The sequence below is a fragment of the Vombatus ursinus genome, unplaced genomic scaffold (genome assembly GCF_900497805.2).
Source record: "Vombatus ursinus unplaced genomic scaffold, bare-nosed wombat genome assembly UNPS02014820.1, whole genome shotgun sequence".
NCBI lineage: Eukaryota > Metazoa > Chordata > Mammalia > Diprotodontia > Vombatidae > Vombatus > Vombatus ursinus.
In genome coordinates, this window is record NW_020954598.1 from 26,472,600 (window position 1) to 26,491,604 (window position 19,005).

At 47.7% G+C, this 19,005-nt stretch overlaps 1 protein-coding gene across 1 annotated transcript; it reads left to right on the forward strand.

Moving 5' to 3' along the window:
* The first annotated feature begins 8,168 nt into the window (after positions 1-8,168).
* Positions 8,169-18,679, forward strand: KLHL40 (kelch like family member 40). Its single transcript, XM_027836832.1, has 6 exons — positions 8,169-9,353; positions 10,903-11,063; positions 13,250-13,357; positions 14,483-14,668; positions 15,263-15,409; positions 18,156-18,679. Exons 1-6 carry the CDS (start codon positions 8,169-8,171, stop codon positions 18,265-18,267), a joined length of 1,899 nt encoding a protein of 632 aa, XP_027692633.1. The 3' UTR covers positions 18,268-18,679.
* Positions 18,680-19,005: the final 326 nt, after the last annotated feature.

The following is a 19,005-nucleotide window of genomic DNA, read 5'->3' on the forward strand; positions in this document are numbered from 1 at the left end:
TTATGTTCTAGTTTCAGATTTCACCTGTGTTTGGGGAAATTTGGGAAAGGGTTGAGGCAGTCAGCCAGAGGGTCTGGCAAAAAGGTGCAGAATTGATGTTTTGAGCCTCTGATACTTTTATTCTCTTCGTCCTGCCTTCCTAGCTAGAGCAGAGAAGAGCCTGCCAGCCAATAAGAGCCTGAGTGTCCCTGGGACCTGGGGGTAGGAGTCTCCTCACCACTGACCCCCACAAACCGGAATTTTAGTGTTAGAAATCACCTCAGTCATCGGAAGTCATCTCATCCCATCCATGCCCAAGAAAGAATCCCCACTACCAACATCTGTAGTATCTCATCAAAAATAATGTTACAATATTTTATATGTTTATAGAGCACTTTAAGGTTTATACCATGCTTTCCTCACAACATCTCATAGAGGGGAGCTTGCATAATAATGCAAGAATTATTATTCCCATTTTACTGAGACCCAGAGCTGAAATGACTTGCTTCAGGTCCCTAAGTGTAAGAACTGGGATGGTTCTGTATGATTCAGTATTCACTACTTTCTCTCTCTCACTATTTCACTGGAGGGACAGTGGAGAGACTTTCCACACTCCAAGTCAAGGTTGGATCCTTGAAAATGAACTTTCTCTTCCTCTTCCTCCCTTTGGTCACTTATGTCTCCAAATCTACACATTAAGGGACTGGTTGGAGATGATGAGTCCCTACTCCTTTATCCATCCCAGTCATGGCCAGAGGGTGCATCTGGAACCCAGGCTAGAGCCTTTCACTCTCTGCACCCATCAATTCAAGTGGATAGACAAAACTCCATGTGAAAAAGACCTGGGACAGGGGGTTTAGTCAATAATGACAGGACAACAAAAACAACCAAACTAGTTATCTAAGGCACCATTAAGAAAGGCTCTGCTCAGAATGTGAGCAAAGTGCTGTTGTCCTGTGCCCTGCTCAGAACACATCTGAAATTTGGTGTTCAGGTCTGAGCACCCCATTCTAGGGAGGACATTGAAAACTGGAATACAGCCAGAGGAGTGTAACCGGGAAGTGGAGGAGACTGGAAATCATGCCATGTGAGGAGCAAATGAAAGGAACTGGGAGGGTCTAGGCAGGACAGGATAGCTGATTTCAAGTATTCTAAGGTTTATCATGTGAATGTGTGGCTGCAGAGGGCAGATCTGAGATCAGTAATGGTGGGAGTTGTCAAGAGACAGATTTCTGGAAGCAAAGAGCTCCCAATGTCACAAAAAAGTAGAATGGGACACCTGGGAAGGTAGTGGGTTCTCCATTGCTGAAAGGTTCCAAGCAGAGGCTAGATAAGTTCTGGTTGAGAAGACAGAGAGGAGAGATTCTGTCGTTCTATTCTAGGTCTCTGTGCCCCTGCCCTTTCCCTACCCTCCCTCGTCCATCTCTTCTGGTGTCCGACGAGCACGTTGACATACCTATTGTAACCATCCCTTGGCAATGTGGTCCAGTGAAGCATGGAAACATATCTGGATGGAACAAGTAGGGTTGGACCTCCAGGTGCCAGCCCCCTCCCGCAGACCAGAGCCTTGGACCTGTGTTGCCCAGTACAGAGTGCAGAGCCCCTGGCAAAGAGACCGCAGATGTGTGATTGAGGCAGAGGAAAGAAGAGAAATAAATTCTTTTATATGAAATCCTGGACCTTGTGAAAGCCTATTTCTTCCTTGAGGTTTCTGGGACTCCTAACCTGGGTTTATTCTTGAGCATGGGGCAGGCATGTGGTGGTGGTGCTGGTGGTGGTGGGATAGTAAAAGCACTTCATCTGTTTTTTATTTGGAATGGCTTATGGGTGGGGTGGGGGTAAGGAAATGGAGAATTGGTGAAGTGATCCTTCACCCATAATTAGGAGCAGGACAGGCAAGGTGCATTTAACAGACCCACCACCACAGCTGGAAGAACACTTGGGGACTGCCTCCTCCCACCCGTTCCTTTGATGAATGGGGAACTCAAAGCCCAGAGACAAGAAATGAGACATAATTAGGAAGTGGACTGAGAGCTGGACTTGGACATGGAAATCTCAGTTTGAATTCCCAACTCTTCTCTTACTTGCTGCCTATGTGAACTTGGGCAAATCACTACCCCCTTCTTGGGACCTGTTTCCTTCTCTGTAACATCTACAGAGTATTTGTATCTGTAACTCTATACAGCTGCCAGAATAATTGTCTCAAGTTAAACTGTGTTACTCCCTTACTCAAGAAACTTTTAGTGACTCCATATTCTGCTTAATGGGCAGCTAGGCATCACAGTGGATAGACTCATCTTCGTGAATTCAAATCTGGCCTCAGACACTTACTAGCTGTATGACCCTAAACAATCGTTTAACCCTGTTTACCTCAGTTTCCTCATCTGTAAAATGAGCTGGAGATGAAAATGGCAAACTACTCCATTATCTTTGCCAAGAAAACCCCATATGGGGTAAGAAAGAATCAGATACAACTGAAACAACTGAACAGCAATTGCACTTAGTATAAAATACAAAATTCTGTTTGGCATTTAAATCTCATCACAGCTGATCTTTTCTCTTTATGCATTCTGTATTCTCACCCAACTGGGCCACTTGCTGATCCCCAAACTTGGCATTCCAACTTCCACCTCCATGCCTTCAGCATGCTTGGAATGCATTCCCTCCCAGCCTCCGCCTCTTAGCTTCTTCAAGGCTCAGAGCAGGTGCTCACTCCAATGGGAAGCCTTTCCTGACTCCCCCTCCTTGTGCTCTTACCTTCCTTAAATGAGCAAGTACATAGTATCTATTATCTTATTGTCTCCCTCCCTAGAATGTAAGCTGCTAGAGGGCAGAGAATATTTTTTTTCATTTTTTCTTTGTATCTCCAGTGCCTAGCACAGTTCCTGGCACATAGAAGGCACTTAATTAATGTTTGTTAGATTGGATTGGATTGGGAGGAAAGAAGGAAGGTAGTGGTAGGAAGGTAGAAAGGAAGGAAGGGAGAGAAGGAGGAAGGAAAGAAGAAAGGGAAAGAAAAAAGGAAGGAAGGAAAAAAGGAAGGAAGGAAACAAGCATTAATTAAGCATCTACTATGTTCCAGGGACTGTGCTAAGTGCTTTACAAATATTATCTCATTTGGTCCTCACAATAATTCCGCAAGGGAGGTGCTATTATCTCAATTGGACGATTGAAGAAACTGAGGCAGACAGCTTAAATGACTTGCCCTGGATTATATAGCTAATGAGTGTCTGAGGTTGAATTTGAATCCAAGTTTTTCTGACTCCAGGCCCAGCACTGTACGCACTATGCTACCTCACTGGTGTGAAATTTGCTCAACAACTCATTTCAAATTCGCCATTGTCTATTGAGCATCTGCTAGGTGCATGGAATTCATTGCTATGAAAAATAACAAAATAATAAATAGCAAAGAAAGAGCCCTGGGCTCACACTCAGGAGACTTGGGTTCATGTCTTCTACTTGGCAGTTATGAGACTTAGGACAAATATTTTCCGTTTTCTAAGACTCTGTTAATTCATCTGTCAAATTGGGGTGATATTTTTTTCACTACTTACCTCTCAGGGCTGGGTTTTTTTTGTTTGTTTGTTTGTTTGTTTTTGTTTTGGTGAGGCAATCGGGGTTAAGTGGCTTGCCCAGGGTCACACAGCTAGTAAGTGTGAAGTGTCTTAAGTCGAATCTGAACTCAGGTCTTCCTGACTCCAAGGTGGAGCTCTATCCACTGCGTCACCTAGCTGCCCCATTGTTTTGTTTTTTTAGGAAAGCATTTTGTAAACCTTAAAATACTCCTGAAAGTAAGACTGCTTTTAATATGACTCAGACCCTGCCCTCAGGGAGCTCACAGTCTTGTAGACAGATAACACAGGAACCATACTGGTGCTGGGCTGAAAGGTGCTCCAAGGTTTCATCCTGGGAGAAGTACAAAGCCCTATCAAAGCTTTGAGAAGGGAGAGATTACTTCCAGTTCAGGAAATCCCAGAGGCTTCCTGGAATAGAAGGCATGTGAGCTGAGTCAAGGCAGGATTCAGATATACAAAGATAGGCAAAAGGAGAAGCATTCCAGGCATTGGGAAGAATGTGCAGATGCAAGAAAAGTATGGACATATGGAGTGAATGGTGATTGGTTCAGCTTGGCCAAAGCTTAAATTTTAAGGGGAGAATGATGGGAAATAAGGCTGGGAAGGTAAGAGGAAGACCTAGAATACTAGGCTCATTGGTTCACATCATTCCAGAAGCAGTGGGAGATGGTTGAAGGGTCTTGTACAGTGAGCGTCATGATTAAAGTGGCATTTTTAGGAAGGTTAATCTGATGATTTCTCCACCAAAGCCCTCTTCTGACGCCCTACACGCCATGGAGGTGACTCCAGCTTTGGGCCAATGGTGCTCAAGTTCAGGCAGCTTCCTCTCACCTGGAAAAGCCTGTCCTACAGGCCTGGCGATAGCATGAGTGTTTGTCATCTGAGGACCAGTCTACCTTGGGACCACCAGGTGTTTGATTTTTCATTCACTGAAGCTTATGAAAAACTATGAAGGCACAGAGGGGCCTTGACACACACCAGTAAAGGGCATGCCGATGAAATCAGAAATCCTAAAAGTATTTTTTTTAAGCCTTTGCAAAAGGATATTTATTTTGAAGAGACAGCAAGAACAAAAGCACAAACATTCCTCCTCCCCAATAGCTGAGGATGGAGTATGTTCACCCTTATGCCATCTCAGGCTGTAGGAAGAATAGGTGTAGACAGAATAGTCTCTAACCTAACGTGGTCCCACCCAATTCAAATCCAAGTGCTACCACTCTGGCTAGGCTGGGTGCCCAAGGCCGCTCTTTGGGGTATTGGTGCTGATCTGGCCACAAAACTCAGTGTGGACTTGACTTCCAGGTTCCCTGGCTGACCTTTTGAAACTCACAATTTCCTCTTGTCTAATCCTTTGGAGACCAGTCTGTAATTAAAAAAACCAACCATCCTGTCAATGTGGTTCTGGCTTCCACATCTGCTTTAGTGGCCGTAAACCTTTTAAATTCACTTCAACAAGCAGGTATAATAAGTCCTTGCTATATTCAGAGCACTGTGCCTTGGAGAAACTAGAAAAGTTAGGTTAGACTCAGTTCCTGCCCTCAGGGTGTTCATGATCTAGTAGGCGTACTCACAGTGCATACAAAAACAACCAGCTGGATAAGTGTAATAGAGAGGGCTAAATAAAGCTCTGTGGGAGGCCCCAGGAAGAAGACTAGGGGTTGTGATGAGGGAAGACTTCTGGGAAGAGGCTACTTTGAGAAATATCCGTTAAAAGTCTGTTGCAATAGCCTGGGTGAGTGGTAAGAAGGGCCTGGACTAGGGAGAGATGGAGATACCGATGGAGATAAGCACAGAGCTGTGTTTCGGGGATATCAGGGGACAAGCTTGAACTGAGAATCAGAAGACTTGGTTTGAGTATTGGCCTTGCCACTACCACTCCTAGGATGCTGGGCGAATGCCTTCCCCTCTCTGGGCCTCAGTTTCCTCCTCTGTAAAATGAAGGGATTGGACTGGATAATTTCTCTGGCTCCTTCCTTTTTGAATTATGATTCTGGTTCAGTGGCCCATCAAACAACCTGAATAGGAACAGACCTGGTTCTCTTAGGTGATGTCAAAGAAAGAAAGGGATTGTGATTCAGCACCAGCCCCTCCTCCCCCCAGGTCTATGGATAAAAACAAGTGAGTCAGAGAGTGACGATGTGGAACTGGGGGAATCATAGCCTGTCAGTACATGGAGGGGCTAAATTTAACTCTCAGCTGTAGGCCCTGTCACTTCTGGGACAAGCTAATCTTGGGCCCTTGAGATCTAAGCCAGGGGAGCAAGAGTCTAGGCACTGGGCCCTGGGGGAGGCCCTCTGGGGAGCCTGGGGGAGAGAGAGTGGTGGACCATAGATTCCTTGGGTCCACACACAGCTGGCATAGCAGCCTTTATGGGGCAGCTAGGCGGCACAGTGGGTAAAGCTCTGGACTTGGAGTCAGGATCTGAGTTCAAATTTGACCTCAGACACATACTAACTATATGATCCTGGGCAAGTTACTTTAACCTCTGTTTGTCTCAGTTTCCTCATCTGTAAAATGAGGACAGGGCAGCTAAGTGTTGCAGTAGAAAGAGCTCTGGGTCTGGGGTCAGAAAGACTCATCTTGCTGAGTTCAAATGTGGCCTCAGACACTTACTAGCTGTGTGACCCTGGGCAAGTCACTTAACCCTGTTAGCCTCAGTTTCCTCATCTGTCAAATGATCCAGAGAAGGAAATGGCAAAACCATTCCAGTGTCTTTGCCAAGAAAACCCCAGATGGGGTCACAGAGAGTCAAACATGACTGAAAAATGACTGAATAACAAAAATTAGTATAATAATAGTACCCACCTCCTAGGGTTGTGGTGAGGACCAAATGTTTGTAATGTTTGTAAAAGTGCTTAGCACAGTGCCTGGCACATAGTAGGTGCTTAATAAAAATAAATAAATAAATAAAAACTAGAGCTATTTCATCAGTGTGAGGGGTTTTTATGACTGAGTGTCCTGGTCCTGCCACCCTTAGACTTGGGGTTCCCAAAGGACAGGATTGTTTCTGCCTTCTCAGGCCAAGGCCTCCTTGAAGACCAAAATACATCCTTCCCACTTGTTCAAAGAGCTTGCCTGTTATGACTCCAACTTCCCAGTAGGAAGTAGGTGGCAATACATTCTGCACTGATCCATGTGAAGAGTGCAGAGAAGGCAGTGCCAGGTAATGGAAAGGGGATGTAATTCAGGGCCAGGGTACCTGGGTTTGAATCCTGACTCTGCCCCTTACTACCTATGTGACCTTGGGCAAGCAATGTCACTTGGGGTTTCTTCATCTGCAAAAATGATGGGGCTGGACTGGAATGCCTCAGGCCCCATCGAGCTCTAAATCATTGATCCTAAGAGGGCAAATGGAAGTATAGAATGTGTTCTCCAGGTCATGCAGCCAGAAACCCCATTCTTTTTGTCTTAGAATGGAGACCATCCGTTGATGGGTCCTGACCCTGGACCCCCTGCCTTGAGGCCAGGAGGCCCACAGGATGGTGATCAGTTCTGAGGCTGGGCTCTCTCTCTCCTCCCGCCTAGAAAACCCACATAGGTGGAGCATCACAATCTAGGAACAGCTGCAGAGCCCTTAAGGCACCTACTCGCGACCACCTTGTGGATCGCCAAGGTCAGATATCACCTAGTCTGCACAGAGCTGGCTGTTCCCCAGGAGGCCACACCCTGTGACCAAGTATCCAGGGATTTAGGCCACAGCTGTTCGCTCCACCCTAGGAAAGGGTCCAGAGGGCAGGGACCTCCCTCCCTACCCCTATCCCTTTCGTGTTTCTCCTCAAAATTTCCCTCCCAGAATTTTCCCGCAAGGCCACCCTTTTCCTCAAAGGTGACCTGTTCTAAGGGAACATTTGCCATGGCCCCCAGGAGCCTTCAAGCCGAGCTAAGGGAGAAACGGAGCCACATCCTTAGATCAATTTAGAAATGAGGCAGTTTTTGGTTCATCGCAAACGGCGTCACTGCTCTGGTCCCGAGGTCTGGGAGCGGGATTCTTTGTCCTGCTCTAGGGTTCAGCCCCCATCAGTCGCTGGGGCTGACTCACAGTTGACTGACTCAGGTCCAGAGTCTCCAGGGAACAGAATGGGGGGATGGGGTGGGAGGAGGAGGGGAAGCCAAGCTGTCTTGGTCCCCCTACCCCACCCCCAACTGTCCCTGTGCCCCACTCATCATATCCAAGGCAGATCAGCTTACATGCAGCCTCAGCCCAGATTCCACCCAGCTCCTGCTATATATATCTGTCCCAGCCACGTCTAACACTGAGACAGCCGGACAAGTGGATAGACCGCCGGACAGACAGACAGGGGGTTACATCCTCAGAGCTCTTATGGCTCTCTAAAAGCAAAGGTATCTCTTTCTGGTTCATAGAATCATTGACTAGAGAGCTAAAAGGGAGTTTGGAAGTCATCTTTGAATCCATCTACTTTATTTGACAGAACAGAACAGAAAGCTGAGGATCTGAGAAAGAGAGGGCCTTGGCTAAGGTGACACAGATAACAAGTGACAGAACAAAGTCCCCCGGTTCCAAATCCAGTGGGTCCAAAGTGAAGGAGGAATTTGGGAGACTTCTTGCTGTACTGATCCCATTCCTCACCTTCTGAGGCTGAGGAGAGGACCACCATGGCTCAGACTTTGGACCAAATAGAAGAACAGAGACTCTACCAGCAGACCCTCCTCCAGGATGGACTGAAGGACATGTTAGACCATCGCAAGTTCTTGGACTGTGTTGTGAAGGTGAAGGACCAGGAGTTCCCGTGTCACCGACTGGTCTTAGCCGCTTGTAGCCCTTACTTCCGTGCCTTGTTCCTCAAGGACTCAGAAGCAATCCAGGAGATCAGCCTGGAGGAGGTGTCTCCAGAAGTGATGGGCAAGGTCCTACATTACCTCTATACTTCGGAGATCGATCTCAACGAGGACAATGTTCAGGACCTTTTTGCGGCAGCCAATCTTTTCCAGATTCCATCCATTTTCACCATCTGTGTTTCCTTCTTACAGAAGCGGCTCTGCCTCGCCAATTGCCTGGCAGTCTTCCGTCTTGGCCTCATGCTGGACTGCGCCCGGCTGGCCGTGGCTGCCCGTGACTTCATCTGTGACCGCTTCCCTCTTATTTCCCGTGACCAAGATTTCTATGGCATCTCTGCCAACGAGCTCATTGCCGTCATCTCTAGTGACAGCCTCAATGTGGAGAAGGAGGAGGTAGTCTTTGAGGCCGTGATGAAGTGGGCTAGCACTGGGGATGACCAGGAGGTCCGACGCCAGGCCCTACCCACCATCTTCGAGAGCATCCGCTTCCGCCTTCTCCCTCGAGACTACCTTGAAAGCCGAGTGGAAAAGCACCCACTGGTGAGGGCCCGTCCCGAGCTACTCCGCAAGATTCAGATGGTCAAGGATTCCCATGAAGGGAAGATGACTGTTCTGAAAAGGAAGAAGAAGAAAGGAGAGCCATCTGGGAAGGAAAGAGCTGGGATGGTCAATGGAGTAGACACGGGAGGGCCGTCTGGGAAAGTGAAGAAGGCTGGGGAGAAGGAAGCAGACGAGGCCGACGAGGACACTATCATCCCTGGAATACTCAACGACACCATGCGCTTTGGGATGTTCCTGCAGGATCTCATCTTCATGATCAGTGACACAGGGGCTGTGGCCTATGACCCTGGGACCAATGAGTGTTACTTTGCTTCCCTGTCCACTCAGATTCCCAAGAACCACGTCAGCCTTGTGACCAAAGAGAACCAGATCTTTGTGGCTGGGGGCCTTTTCTACAATGAGGACAATAAGGAGGATCCTATGAGTTCTTACTTCCTACAGGTACCTGGTGGGGTTGGGGAGCACTGATGCTGTAGCTGACAATTAGACTAGATGGTCTCTAAGGAGCACGGCATCGTGGGGGTTAAGCTAGAAGGGACAATAGAGGCCGCTTAATCTGACCCCCTTGTTCTACAGAGGAGAAAACTGGAGGCTCAGAGACAGGGGCCTGTCTAACAACACAGTAAAACACATAGTAACATAGCAAGCTACATAGTAACAACATAGTAAAAAAAAAAAAAAAGAATGCTGTGGTTTTGAGCCAGATTCTCTGAACTCCAAATTCAGACCTCTTGCCACTTTGGATGACTGGTGAGTAACTCTGGGTGTTGGAGACAGCTGTGATGTATAAAATGGATCAGAACAGGAGAAACTTGGAGGAGGAGAGGCCAGTTAGAGAGCTGTTAACCTGTAACAACTGTAGTCTCTGTGAACTGGAAGGGACCTCTGAGGATTTGGTAAGCAAACAGAAAACTCCTCTAGAACATCTGGAAGGAGTATTGGGTTTGAATACTAGTACTGCTGCCTGCTAGCTGTGTGACCTTGGAAAAGTCCCCTTTCTCTCTGCACCTGGACTTCTTCACCTGAAAAACAAGAGGACCGGAGCTAATAATCTTGAAGGTCCCACCTTATATTGAGCTGAAATCTATCTTTCACCTGTCACTCCTGTCCCAGCCCTCTAATCCCCCTTCCACAAGACAGTCCTTCATATGTTGCACTGGCCCACACTTAAGACAATGGGAGTCTGGCTAAAGGTGGTAGCATATCCACAGCATAAGGGCTGTTGACCCCAGTTAGGCTATCAGTTCAAGCTCCATGGATCTTCAGTCTGTGGCAGCTACCAGAAAAGTTCCCACTTCTTCCATATCTTTTCCTTGAGCTCCATATCTGTTCACCCCTCTCCTCCTCAAACTGGAGCTATAAATAGCCCTTTTCCCCACCAGGACTGGCTTCTGGCAGCTGTCTTCCATTTTAGAGGGATTTAGAGGGGCAGGGAGGGTGGGGATGGCCCCAGAGATCAGCCTAGTCTAACTCGAAGGGGAATGAAGTTTGTCTTCAGAACTAAAAGTGTGGCCCATGAAGTTAAGGGGTCAGTGAGTTTGGGATAGAACTTTTAATGTGAATCTCAAAGGAGACAATAGTCCTGCTTTCCCTTGCTCTAGTCAGACTCCATTTGGAGCTCTAGATATGTTGGGAAAAGATATTGACAAGGTGGAGGGAGACCAGAAATAAGAGATCTGTGTGGTAAAAAGACGAGACCATCTCTTTCAAGGAACTGGAAATGCTTAGAGTAGAAAAGTGTTGGGGAGGGGAGAAGCTGGGAGGGTATATGATCTCTGTCTCTAAGCCCTCCGAAAGACATTAGCCTACCTGGAGGCAGACCCCCATTAGTTCCTCCATGCCCACTAACACAGCATGAATCAATTGCGGAGAAGAGAGAACTATGGGGGTGGGGGGAGGAGGGACCCTCCGGCAGGTTGTGGGAAGGGCTTGACTGGCTGTCAGGATTGGGACAAAGCCCCACCTTCACGTTCTGTTCCATTCCCTCCAGTTTGACCATCTGGATTCTGAGTGGATGGGCATGCCACCCCTACCTTCCCCACGTTGTCTGTTTGGCTTGGGCGAGGCTGAGAATTCCATCTTCGTCGTGGGTGGTAAAGAGCTCAAGGAGGGAGAGCAGAGCCTGGACTCAGTGATGTGCTATGACCGACTGTAAGGGAGTCATGGGGGAGGGGCAGGGGGAATGAGAGGGATGGGGGAGGGTAAGGGAGAGTAATGGAAACCATAACTCAGTTCTCTGCGTAGCCACCTAGCTGCCCCATAACTATGTACATACAAGCTATAGAAAGAGTAGGAGACTGAGGAGGAAAACCAGGGGAGAACAGGGTCAAAAAAAACCCCAAAAAACCCCAACCTAAAAAGGAGAGAGTATTTAAGAGGACATGGTGATAAAGAGTGTCAAAGGTCGTGGAGAAATCAAGGAGGAGTATTTTTTTTTAAAGACTATTAGATTCTGCAATTAAGGGATCATTAATGACTTTGGAGAGAGGAGTTTCAGTTGAATGATGAGGTCAGAAACCATACTACAGAGAATTTAGAAGCAAATGAGAAAAGTGAGAGGTTAAGTGATTTGCCTAGGGTCACGCAGCTATTAAAAGTCCGAATTGGAAAGAAAAGGAAGTGTTCAGCCTGGAGAAGAGATGACATAAGGGAGTGTGATAAGTGATTTTAGATGGTTTAAAGATTGTCTTGGAGATTACTTACTGTCTTAGGGAAGAGGAGAGGAGGGAGGGAGAGAGGGATAAAATTTGAAACTCAGAACTTTTTTTTTAATGTTAAAAATTGTTTTAACATGTAATTGGGGGAAAATTGTGTGTGTGTGTGTGTGTGTGTGTGTGTGTGTGTGTGTGTGTGTGTGTAATATAATCTAAAAAAGATTGTCATGGAGAAGAGAGAACTAGACATGTTCTGTGGGACCCCATAGGGTTAGGGTTTGAGTGGATTGGAGTTTGGATTGAGGCTAGGACTGGCTTGAGGGTAATGTTGATTAGGATTAGGATATGGTCAAATTTGTGGTTTGGTTTCCAGTTGGAACCTTAGTAGATGGCCCTCAAGAGGTGATTTGTCTCCCCAAACTCATTCCTTTTAGCCAGCTATGCGGTGATGAGACTGTCCACACTCAGCAACCTGACGACCAGACTAGTCCGTTGCTGGGCCCAGAACTGAGCTTGGTAGGACCTGCCCAAGCTTGGGTTCCATTGCCACAGCTTTGAAGAGCCCAGAGTTGCCCAGACTTTACCAGAAGATTTTTAAAACCAAGTCCATGGGAATCCCATGATTCCATGATTCCCATGGAATCACTTATTTGCTAAGTAATGGTGCCGTCTTCTTCTCCCCAACCCGAAAGAAGGTAAAAGAAGGTAACAGGAGACCTAAGAAAATCCAAACGGTCAAGGACAATTTTCCTAGAATAAAATCGCCTGTAGCTATAAAGAAGCAAAACTAGACCTCAGAATTTTGCAATAAAGTAGCACCTGCCTCCTCTGGCCTGGGCCTGACTCAGAGGCAGGTGGAATCGCCCCAAACTGAGGCAGTACTGGGCCGTGACCACACCAACACCAACCTTTATTCATCTTTCAGGCCAGAAACTGGGAACAAGGCTGATGGACTCTGGCCCTAAGGAACTCACAGCCTGGGCTCCCACTTGGGCCCAGTCTGGGCCAGGCAATAGAGGACTAGACCTGGGTCTGAGCTCATAGTTGGCAGGATAGAGAGCAGCAGGCAGAGTTCTTATAGCTGGGGGAGACAGAGCTGAAGTAGACCTAGGATGAGCCAGGGACAGAACTCACACCAGAGAAAACAGTCTGAGAATAAGAAAGGACACTGTAGAAACCAGGGCGAGGCATTGACACTGGCCTTCATGGTGGGGAGAGATCAGGGTGGAAGTGAGCCTGGGGGGCTTCAAAGTTTCGGGGCTGTGGGGCACAAATTTTCCTATCAAGGGTGGGACTGAACTTGGGCCTGGAAGGATGGAGAAGACATAGGAAACCAGAGAGGAGGTAAGAGGGAACTACAGAGGCCTGCCTCAGCCTGGCTTAGGCAGGGATGAGAAGAGTGGCCTAGCTGGCCAGTCTGCTCCAGGACAGTCCCCCAGCATGAACCTAGGGCTGGGAGTCAGGCCACTGGAGTTCAAGATCCACTCTGGACTAGCCATGTGACCTTGGGCAAGTCTAAGCTTCTGTTTCTCGGTGGTTGTTGGGAAAGCTTGAAGTCCTGTAGAAACTGGAGCTGGGTTTGTCCTGGGTCTGAAGGAAGAGAAGTCCTGAGATGTTGGCTTGCACGGAGATCCTGGCTAAGCAGATGAAGTACTGACCCTGCGCCCTCCTTCTCTTCTCTAGGTCATTTAAATGGGGTGAGTCAGACCCGCTGCCCTATGTGGTCTATGGCCATGCTGTGGTATCCTACATGGACCTCATCTATGTCATCGGGGGCAAAGGAAGTGACCGGTAAGAGCCGGAGGCTGCAGCTTCTAACAGCAGCAAGGGCTTAGGGTAGAGCTTAAGTAGAGCTCTCTGGCCTCCCTGGTTGTGAGTGCCCAGGATAGGCTGCCCTGAGAACCCGGGGTCCTTCTCTCCAGATAGGAAGGCCAGTGGTCCCCATCTCCCTGGAGGTTTGAAGAAGTGGGGAAGGGTGAGGTACAGGTCACTCCCTGCTGGTTCTGGACTAAGAGGCTAAAGAAAGCAATGCTGTAAGAGAAAATGAGAAGATGGGGAGGAAAAGAATGGATCGGGTGTATGTATTAGGGGGAGGGGGTGGGATCCTTAAGAGCCCAAGCAGATGATAGGGGCCCTGCTTCTCCTGACTCAACTCTAACCCAGAGACACCAGCCTGGGGTGACCTCGGACAGGGAAACCAGCCTGACCCAAGGCAGAGGTCAGAGAAAGGAGACAGAACTTTCTGAGGCGGTCTTGCTGTCTGGTTTCCTAAAGACTCAGACCCTGGTTTCTGTCAGGTCTGCCACTGTCTCATTTCCCATTAGGCCCACTGCCTGGTTTCCATTAGACTTCCTGCCTGGTTCCTGGAGGCCCATTCCCTGACTGCCTCCCAGGTTTTTAGCTTCTAGGCCAGGCTGACTATTAGAACAGCCCAAGATGCCCTCAGGAATCCCTTCCAGTCTGAGGAGCCTACGAAGCCAGAGAACTCCTTTGTCTCCCACCCCCAGCCCACCTCTTCAGCACCTGTGTCCTAAACCCTGTGCGGCCTTGGTGAAGATATGAGATCTGATCGGTGCCCTCCTGGAGCTCAGTCTAGTAGGCAGGAGGATGTGACACCAATAAAAGTTATTATAAACACATAACTGTACAAGTGCAAGAAAAGACAGCTGTGAGAGGTCTGAGAGACAAAGTCCTTATCAACCAAATGAACCAGCAGAGGCTTCCTAGAGGAGGTGACATTTAATTTGGACTTTAATGATGAGTTAGGAATTTAACCCCTGAAAAAGAGCAGGGAGGAGATTCTGGGCGCAGGTACTAGCCTGAGCAAAGTCAGGTCCGGGCAGGGAAGCTCAAAGGTCAGAGAGTCATCCAATTTGGCTCCTGCCTGGTGGCTCAGGCACCTTCTCTCTCCCACAGGAAGTGCCTGAATAAGACATATGTCTATGACCCCAAGAAGTTTGAGTGGAAGGAGCTGGCCCCCATGCAGAACGCCCGATCCCTGTTTGGGGCCACTGTCCATGATGGCAAGATCTATGTGGTGGCTGGAGTCACCAACACAGGGCTGACCAGCTCATCGGAAGTGTACAACATAGCAGACAACAAGTATGGCCCAGGCAGCATCCCAAGAGGGAAAGGGGATGGATATCCAGCTGGGAGCCATGTGCGCAGACCTGAAACTCTGCCTCCTACCCTTGGGCTGTGGGATTTGTTGTGTCTCTGGGCCTTTTGGGGACAGTCTCCTTTTGAGCTCCAAGGCACAGACCTTTCAGCAGACAGGACCACAAGAATGAGCTTTCCCAGGGGGTGGGACTTCTGGGTTGGAGATCCTAGGGATTGGTGGCATCCAGTAACACCATTGGGTGATGAGAGTGAATCTCTGGTTGCCTCCTGACCCCCTGACCCCAAAATGGGGTCAACTACTTCTTCTGGTCATTTGTCCTGTGCTGGGGTATCCCGGGAGCTTAGGGAACAGGATCTAGGCAAGGACCAACCCTCTGTCCTTTGGTGAATTTCTGGAATTAGAGCATTTGTGTTGGAATCCTGACTCTGCTAGGATACTTACTATTGGTATAATCCTTGGAACATCCTTTCCCTCTCTGGGTCTCAGTTTCCCCATATGAAAAATAGGAGGCTGGAAAAGATAGCATCTAAAGTCCCTTTCAGCTCTAAATTCAATTTTCTCTATGCTTCCACCAGGTGGGAGCCATTTTTGGCCTTTCCCCAGGAACGCAGTTCACTTAGTCTGGTTAGCCTGGCTGGGACTCTCTACTCCATTGGGGGCTTTGCTACCCTGGAAACTGAGTCAGGCGAGCTGGTGCCTACAGAGCTTAATGACATATGGAGGTAAGATGGGGTGGGTGGGGCCACAGGGGATCTTGGAAGGTTTGAAATTTTCTCCTGGGGCTAGGCAGATGGAATGCAATATGAATTAAATTAAATGGAAGCCAGCATCCCCTGGCACCAAGCTGAGCAGGCAGCCAGAACGGGAGTCCCTTTCCTCACATATTCAGTGATTGACTCATTCAGAGAATGTCGCAGTCAGATGGGTCCCTAGAATATAGAACAAAGAATGTCAGAATTGGAAAGGACTTTGAATATAGAGTCTCAGAACTGGAAAGAATGTTAGAATATAGATAGATCATAGAAATGTCAGTACTGGAAAGAGCCAGAATGTCAGAGATGGAAAGGATCCGTGGACATAGTTAATAAGCATTTATTAAGTGCCAGGCACTGTGCTAAATAAAGTCTGGGAATGTAAAGAAAGGCACAAGATAGTTCCTGCTCTCAGGGAGCTCACAATTGCATGGGAGAGACAGCATTCAAAGAACAATATAAAAATAAGCTATGTGTCTATAGGATAAATTTGAAATAATCCACAGAAGGAAGGCACTGAGAATTAAGGGGGAATCAAGAAAGGCTTCCTGTGGAAGTGGGATTTTAGTTAGAAGCTGAAGGAAGCCAGGGAAGCCAGAACACTGAGATGGGGAGGAAGAGCATTCTACAGATGGGTGACAGCCAGTGAAAGTACCCGGAGCTTGGGTCTTGCTGGCTCAGCCTTACCATGCTTATGCCCTCAATAAGATGGAGCATCAGAAGAGTGAGTCCTTACTTTAAAAGTCTTTTAAAAATCATAAAATTTCAATTTTTCCATACATAACTAATTAGATTGTTCAATAAATTAATGTCTTTAGGGAGCTCCCCACAAGGAACCCCAAACCCCACCCTATATTGCTCCTTTAAACTAACTGGCATGCATTTTAAGGTTTACAAATATTATTTATCCTTACAATAATCCTGGGAGGTAGGAGCTATTATTAACCTCATTTTATAGTTGAGGAAATAAGAGACAGAGATTACATGACTTGCCCAAGGTCACATAGCTAGTAAGTATCCGAAGCTGGATTTGAACTCAGGGCTTCCTGACTCCAGGTCCAGCGCTCTATCCATGGCATCATCTTGCTGCCTATTCTGGTTATAAAATCAGGATTTTCACATCATGAACTTGTTTAAAGTGGAGTATAAGGAAAAGAGTCCTGGTCAACAAGTCAGGGGACTTGAGCTTGGTCAATGACTCATTGTGTGACTTGCCTGGGCCTCAGTTTTCTGCTATGTTAAATAGGGGGGTTCACCTAGATGACCCCGGAGAAGCCTTACAGTTGTAGACTTGACAACCCCGGGGCACATCTGGTGGGCAGAGTGGGCACCTATGCAGAGGTGCAAATCTTAGCTCTGATAGTTACTCGCTAGCTCTGTGACCCTAGGACAAGTCACAACCTCTCTTAGCCTCAGTTTCCACATCTATAAAATGGGGATAATAATAGCACCTAACTCACAGGGTTCTTGTAAGGGTCAAATGCAAACTTTAAAGTACTGTATGAATAGCAGTTCTTTGAAGATGAGGCCCTTCCCCGGTTAATGACCTTCCATCATGCTTGAAATCTTGCCATTAGTACGCCATTTCTTTGGCCCTTAATGGTTACCTGATCTTACAGAGTCCCCTACTAAAATTCAAGTAATCTTTAAGTTATGAACAACCATGATTTCATTGGCACCTACAACAACCTGGGGAGTTAAGTATATGTCTTATTATGCCCATTTTTGATAAGGAAACTGAGGCTCAGAGAGATTAAATTATTTGCCCATCATTACGCAGCTACTAAATGTCAGAGCTAGGACTTAAGCTTAGCTCTTCCAGACCCTTCTATCCTGTCTCTTCTAGGTTCCTTATAGTTTAGGCTTCTGTCTTTCATCTGGCAGGATATCTTCCTTAGTTGACTAGAAATGCTCTAAGAAAAGCTAATAATAAAACATCCAAATGTAAGAAAACATAAAATAGGAGAGGACTATTTGCATTACAAGGGCAGGTAGGTGGCACAGTGGATTGAATGCCAGGCCTAGAGTCGAGAAGGCCTGAATTCAAATCCAGCCTCAGACACTTACTAGATGTGTGACCCTGGGCAAGTCACTTAACCCTGTTTGCCTCAGTTTCCTCATCTGAAAAATGAGCTGGTGAAGAAAATGGCAAACCAGTCCAGTATCTTTGCCATGAAAACCCCGAATGGGGTCAGGAAGAGTCGGATAGGACTGAAACGACTAAACAATAACAACTATTTGCACCACAAGATAATACAGCATGAGGAACACTGGAGGATGATAATGCTGCATGAAGATGAGTTGAAGGAAAGTGGGATGTTTAGCTTGGGGAAGAGGTCCTGGGGAGGTCCAATTGTTGGCTTCACATATTTGAAGGGCTAGTGTATGGATGAAGGATTCGTGTGCTCTGCTCGGCCTTGGAGGGCAGACCTAGAAGCACTGAGTAGAGTTGTAAGGGGGAGAATTCAAGCTCGTTGCCAGGAAAAATCTCCTGCCACTTAGAGCTGTGCCCAAGTGCACTGGGCCTCCCAAGGGGGTAGAGTGGTCTCCTGGAAGTCTTCAAGCCAAAGCTGGATGACCGCGTGTCATAGGGGGTACTCTCTTATGGATGCGGTTGGACCAGATGGTGTCCAGGGCCTCTTCCAACTCTGAGGTTCTGTGATTCTAACTAACGTGCATCTACCTCTCTTCTCTGCTCCCTGTACCCCTCATGCAGGTACGATGAAGAGGAAAAGAAATGGGAAGGAGTCCTGAGGGAGATTCCCTACGCAGCCAGCGCCACCTTCCTGCCTGTCCGGCTCAATGTTCTGAGGTTGACAAAGATGTGATAGTCATGGAGGTCAGCCCCGGAGCCCCAGTTGGCTCGTGCTCTCTTCCCCCCACCCCAGTAGAGGACGTTGAAGCTCAATTTCCAGGTGTTACATGAAGGACATGAAGAGTGGTATCATGGAAAGATCATTGGCCTTGGAGCCAGGAGAGACCCAGCTTCGAATCTAGGCTCTTCCACTTATTACCCATATGATCTTGGATTGAGAAGTCCCTCAATGCCTCAGAGCCTCAGTTTCCTCATCTGTATAAACGAGGGTAATGATCCTTGTGCTGCCTTTGCTTTTAAAATGGGCGGGGTTGTTTCTATGCCTCCACCCCACCCCACCCTCCTGGGCTAGAGGGCCCAGTGGAAGAGGACAGAGACCAGAGCAGGGAGCAGCTGGACCCAAGAGAGGTGGCCTTGAGCATGAGATGGGGAAGACACAACAGAGGGACGCTGAGGTGCCTCCTGCTCCCTCTCTGCTTCATGCAGGGACAAAGATCCTGCTGGCTTTCTCAGCTGTTCAGGGAAACAATCCACCAGCTTGGACTGAATGTCCATTGTATGATGGCCCCTTGTGCTTTACCCTGCCCGCGCCTTTGTTGAAGAGCCCTGGGCTAGGGGTGGCCCGAGTGGGAGAGCAGAAGACCTGAGTTCCCATCTAGACCCTGTCCTTGACTCACTGTGTGACCTTGGGCAAGTGACTTAATCTCTCTGGGGTTTCAGGGTCCTCATTTGTAAATTAGGAAGAGCAAGA

Coding starts and splice junctions, on each gene's coding strand:
- KLHL40 (XM_027836832.1), top strand. CDS start 8,169: ATGGCTCAGACTTTGGACCAAATAGAAGAACAGAGACTCTACCAGCAG. Junction 13,358..14,482: donor GGGGGCAAAGGAAGTGACCG/GTAAGAGCCGGA, acceptor TCTCTCCCACAG/GAAGTGCCTGAATAAGACAT. Junction 15,410..18,155: donor GAGCTTAATGACATATGGAG/GTAAGATGGGGT, acceptor CCCCTCATGCAG/GTACGATGAAGAGGAAAAGA.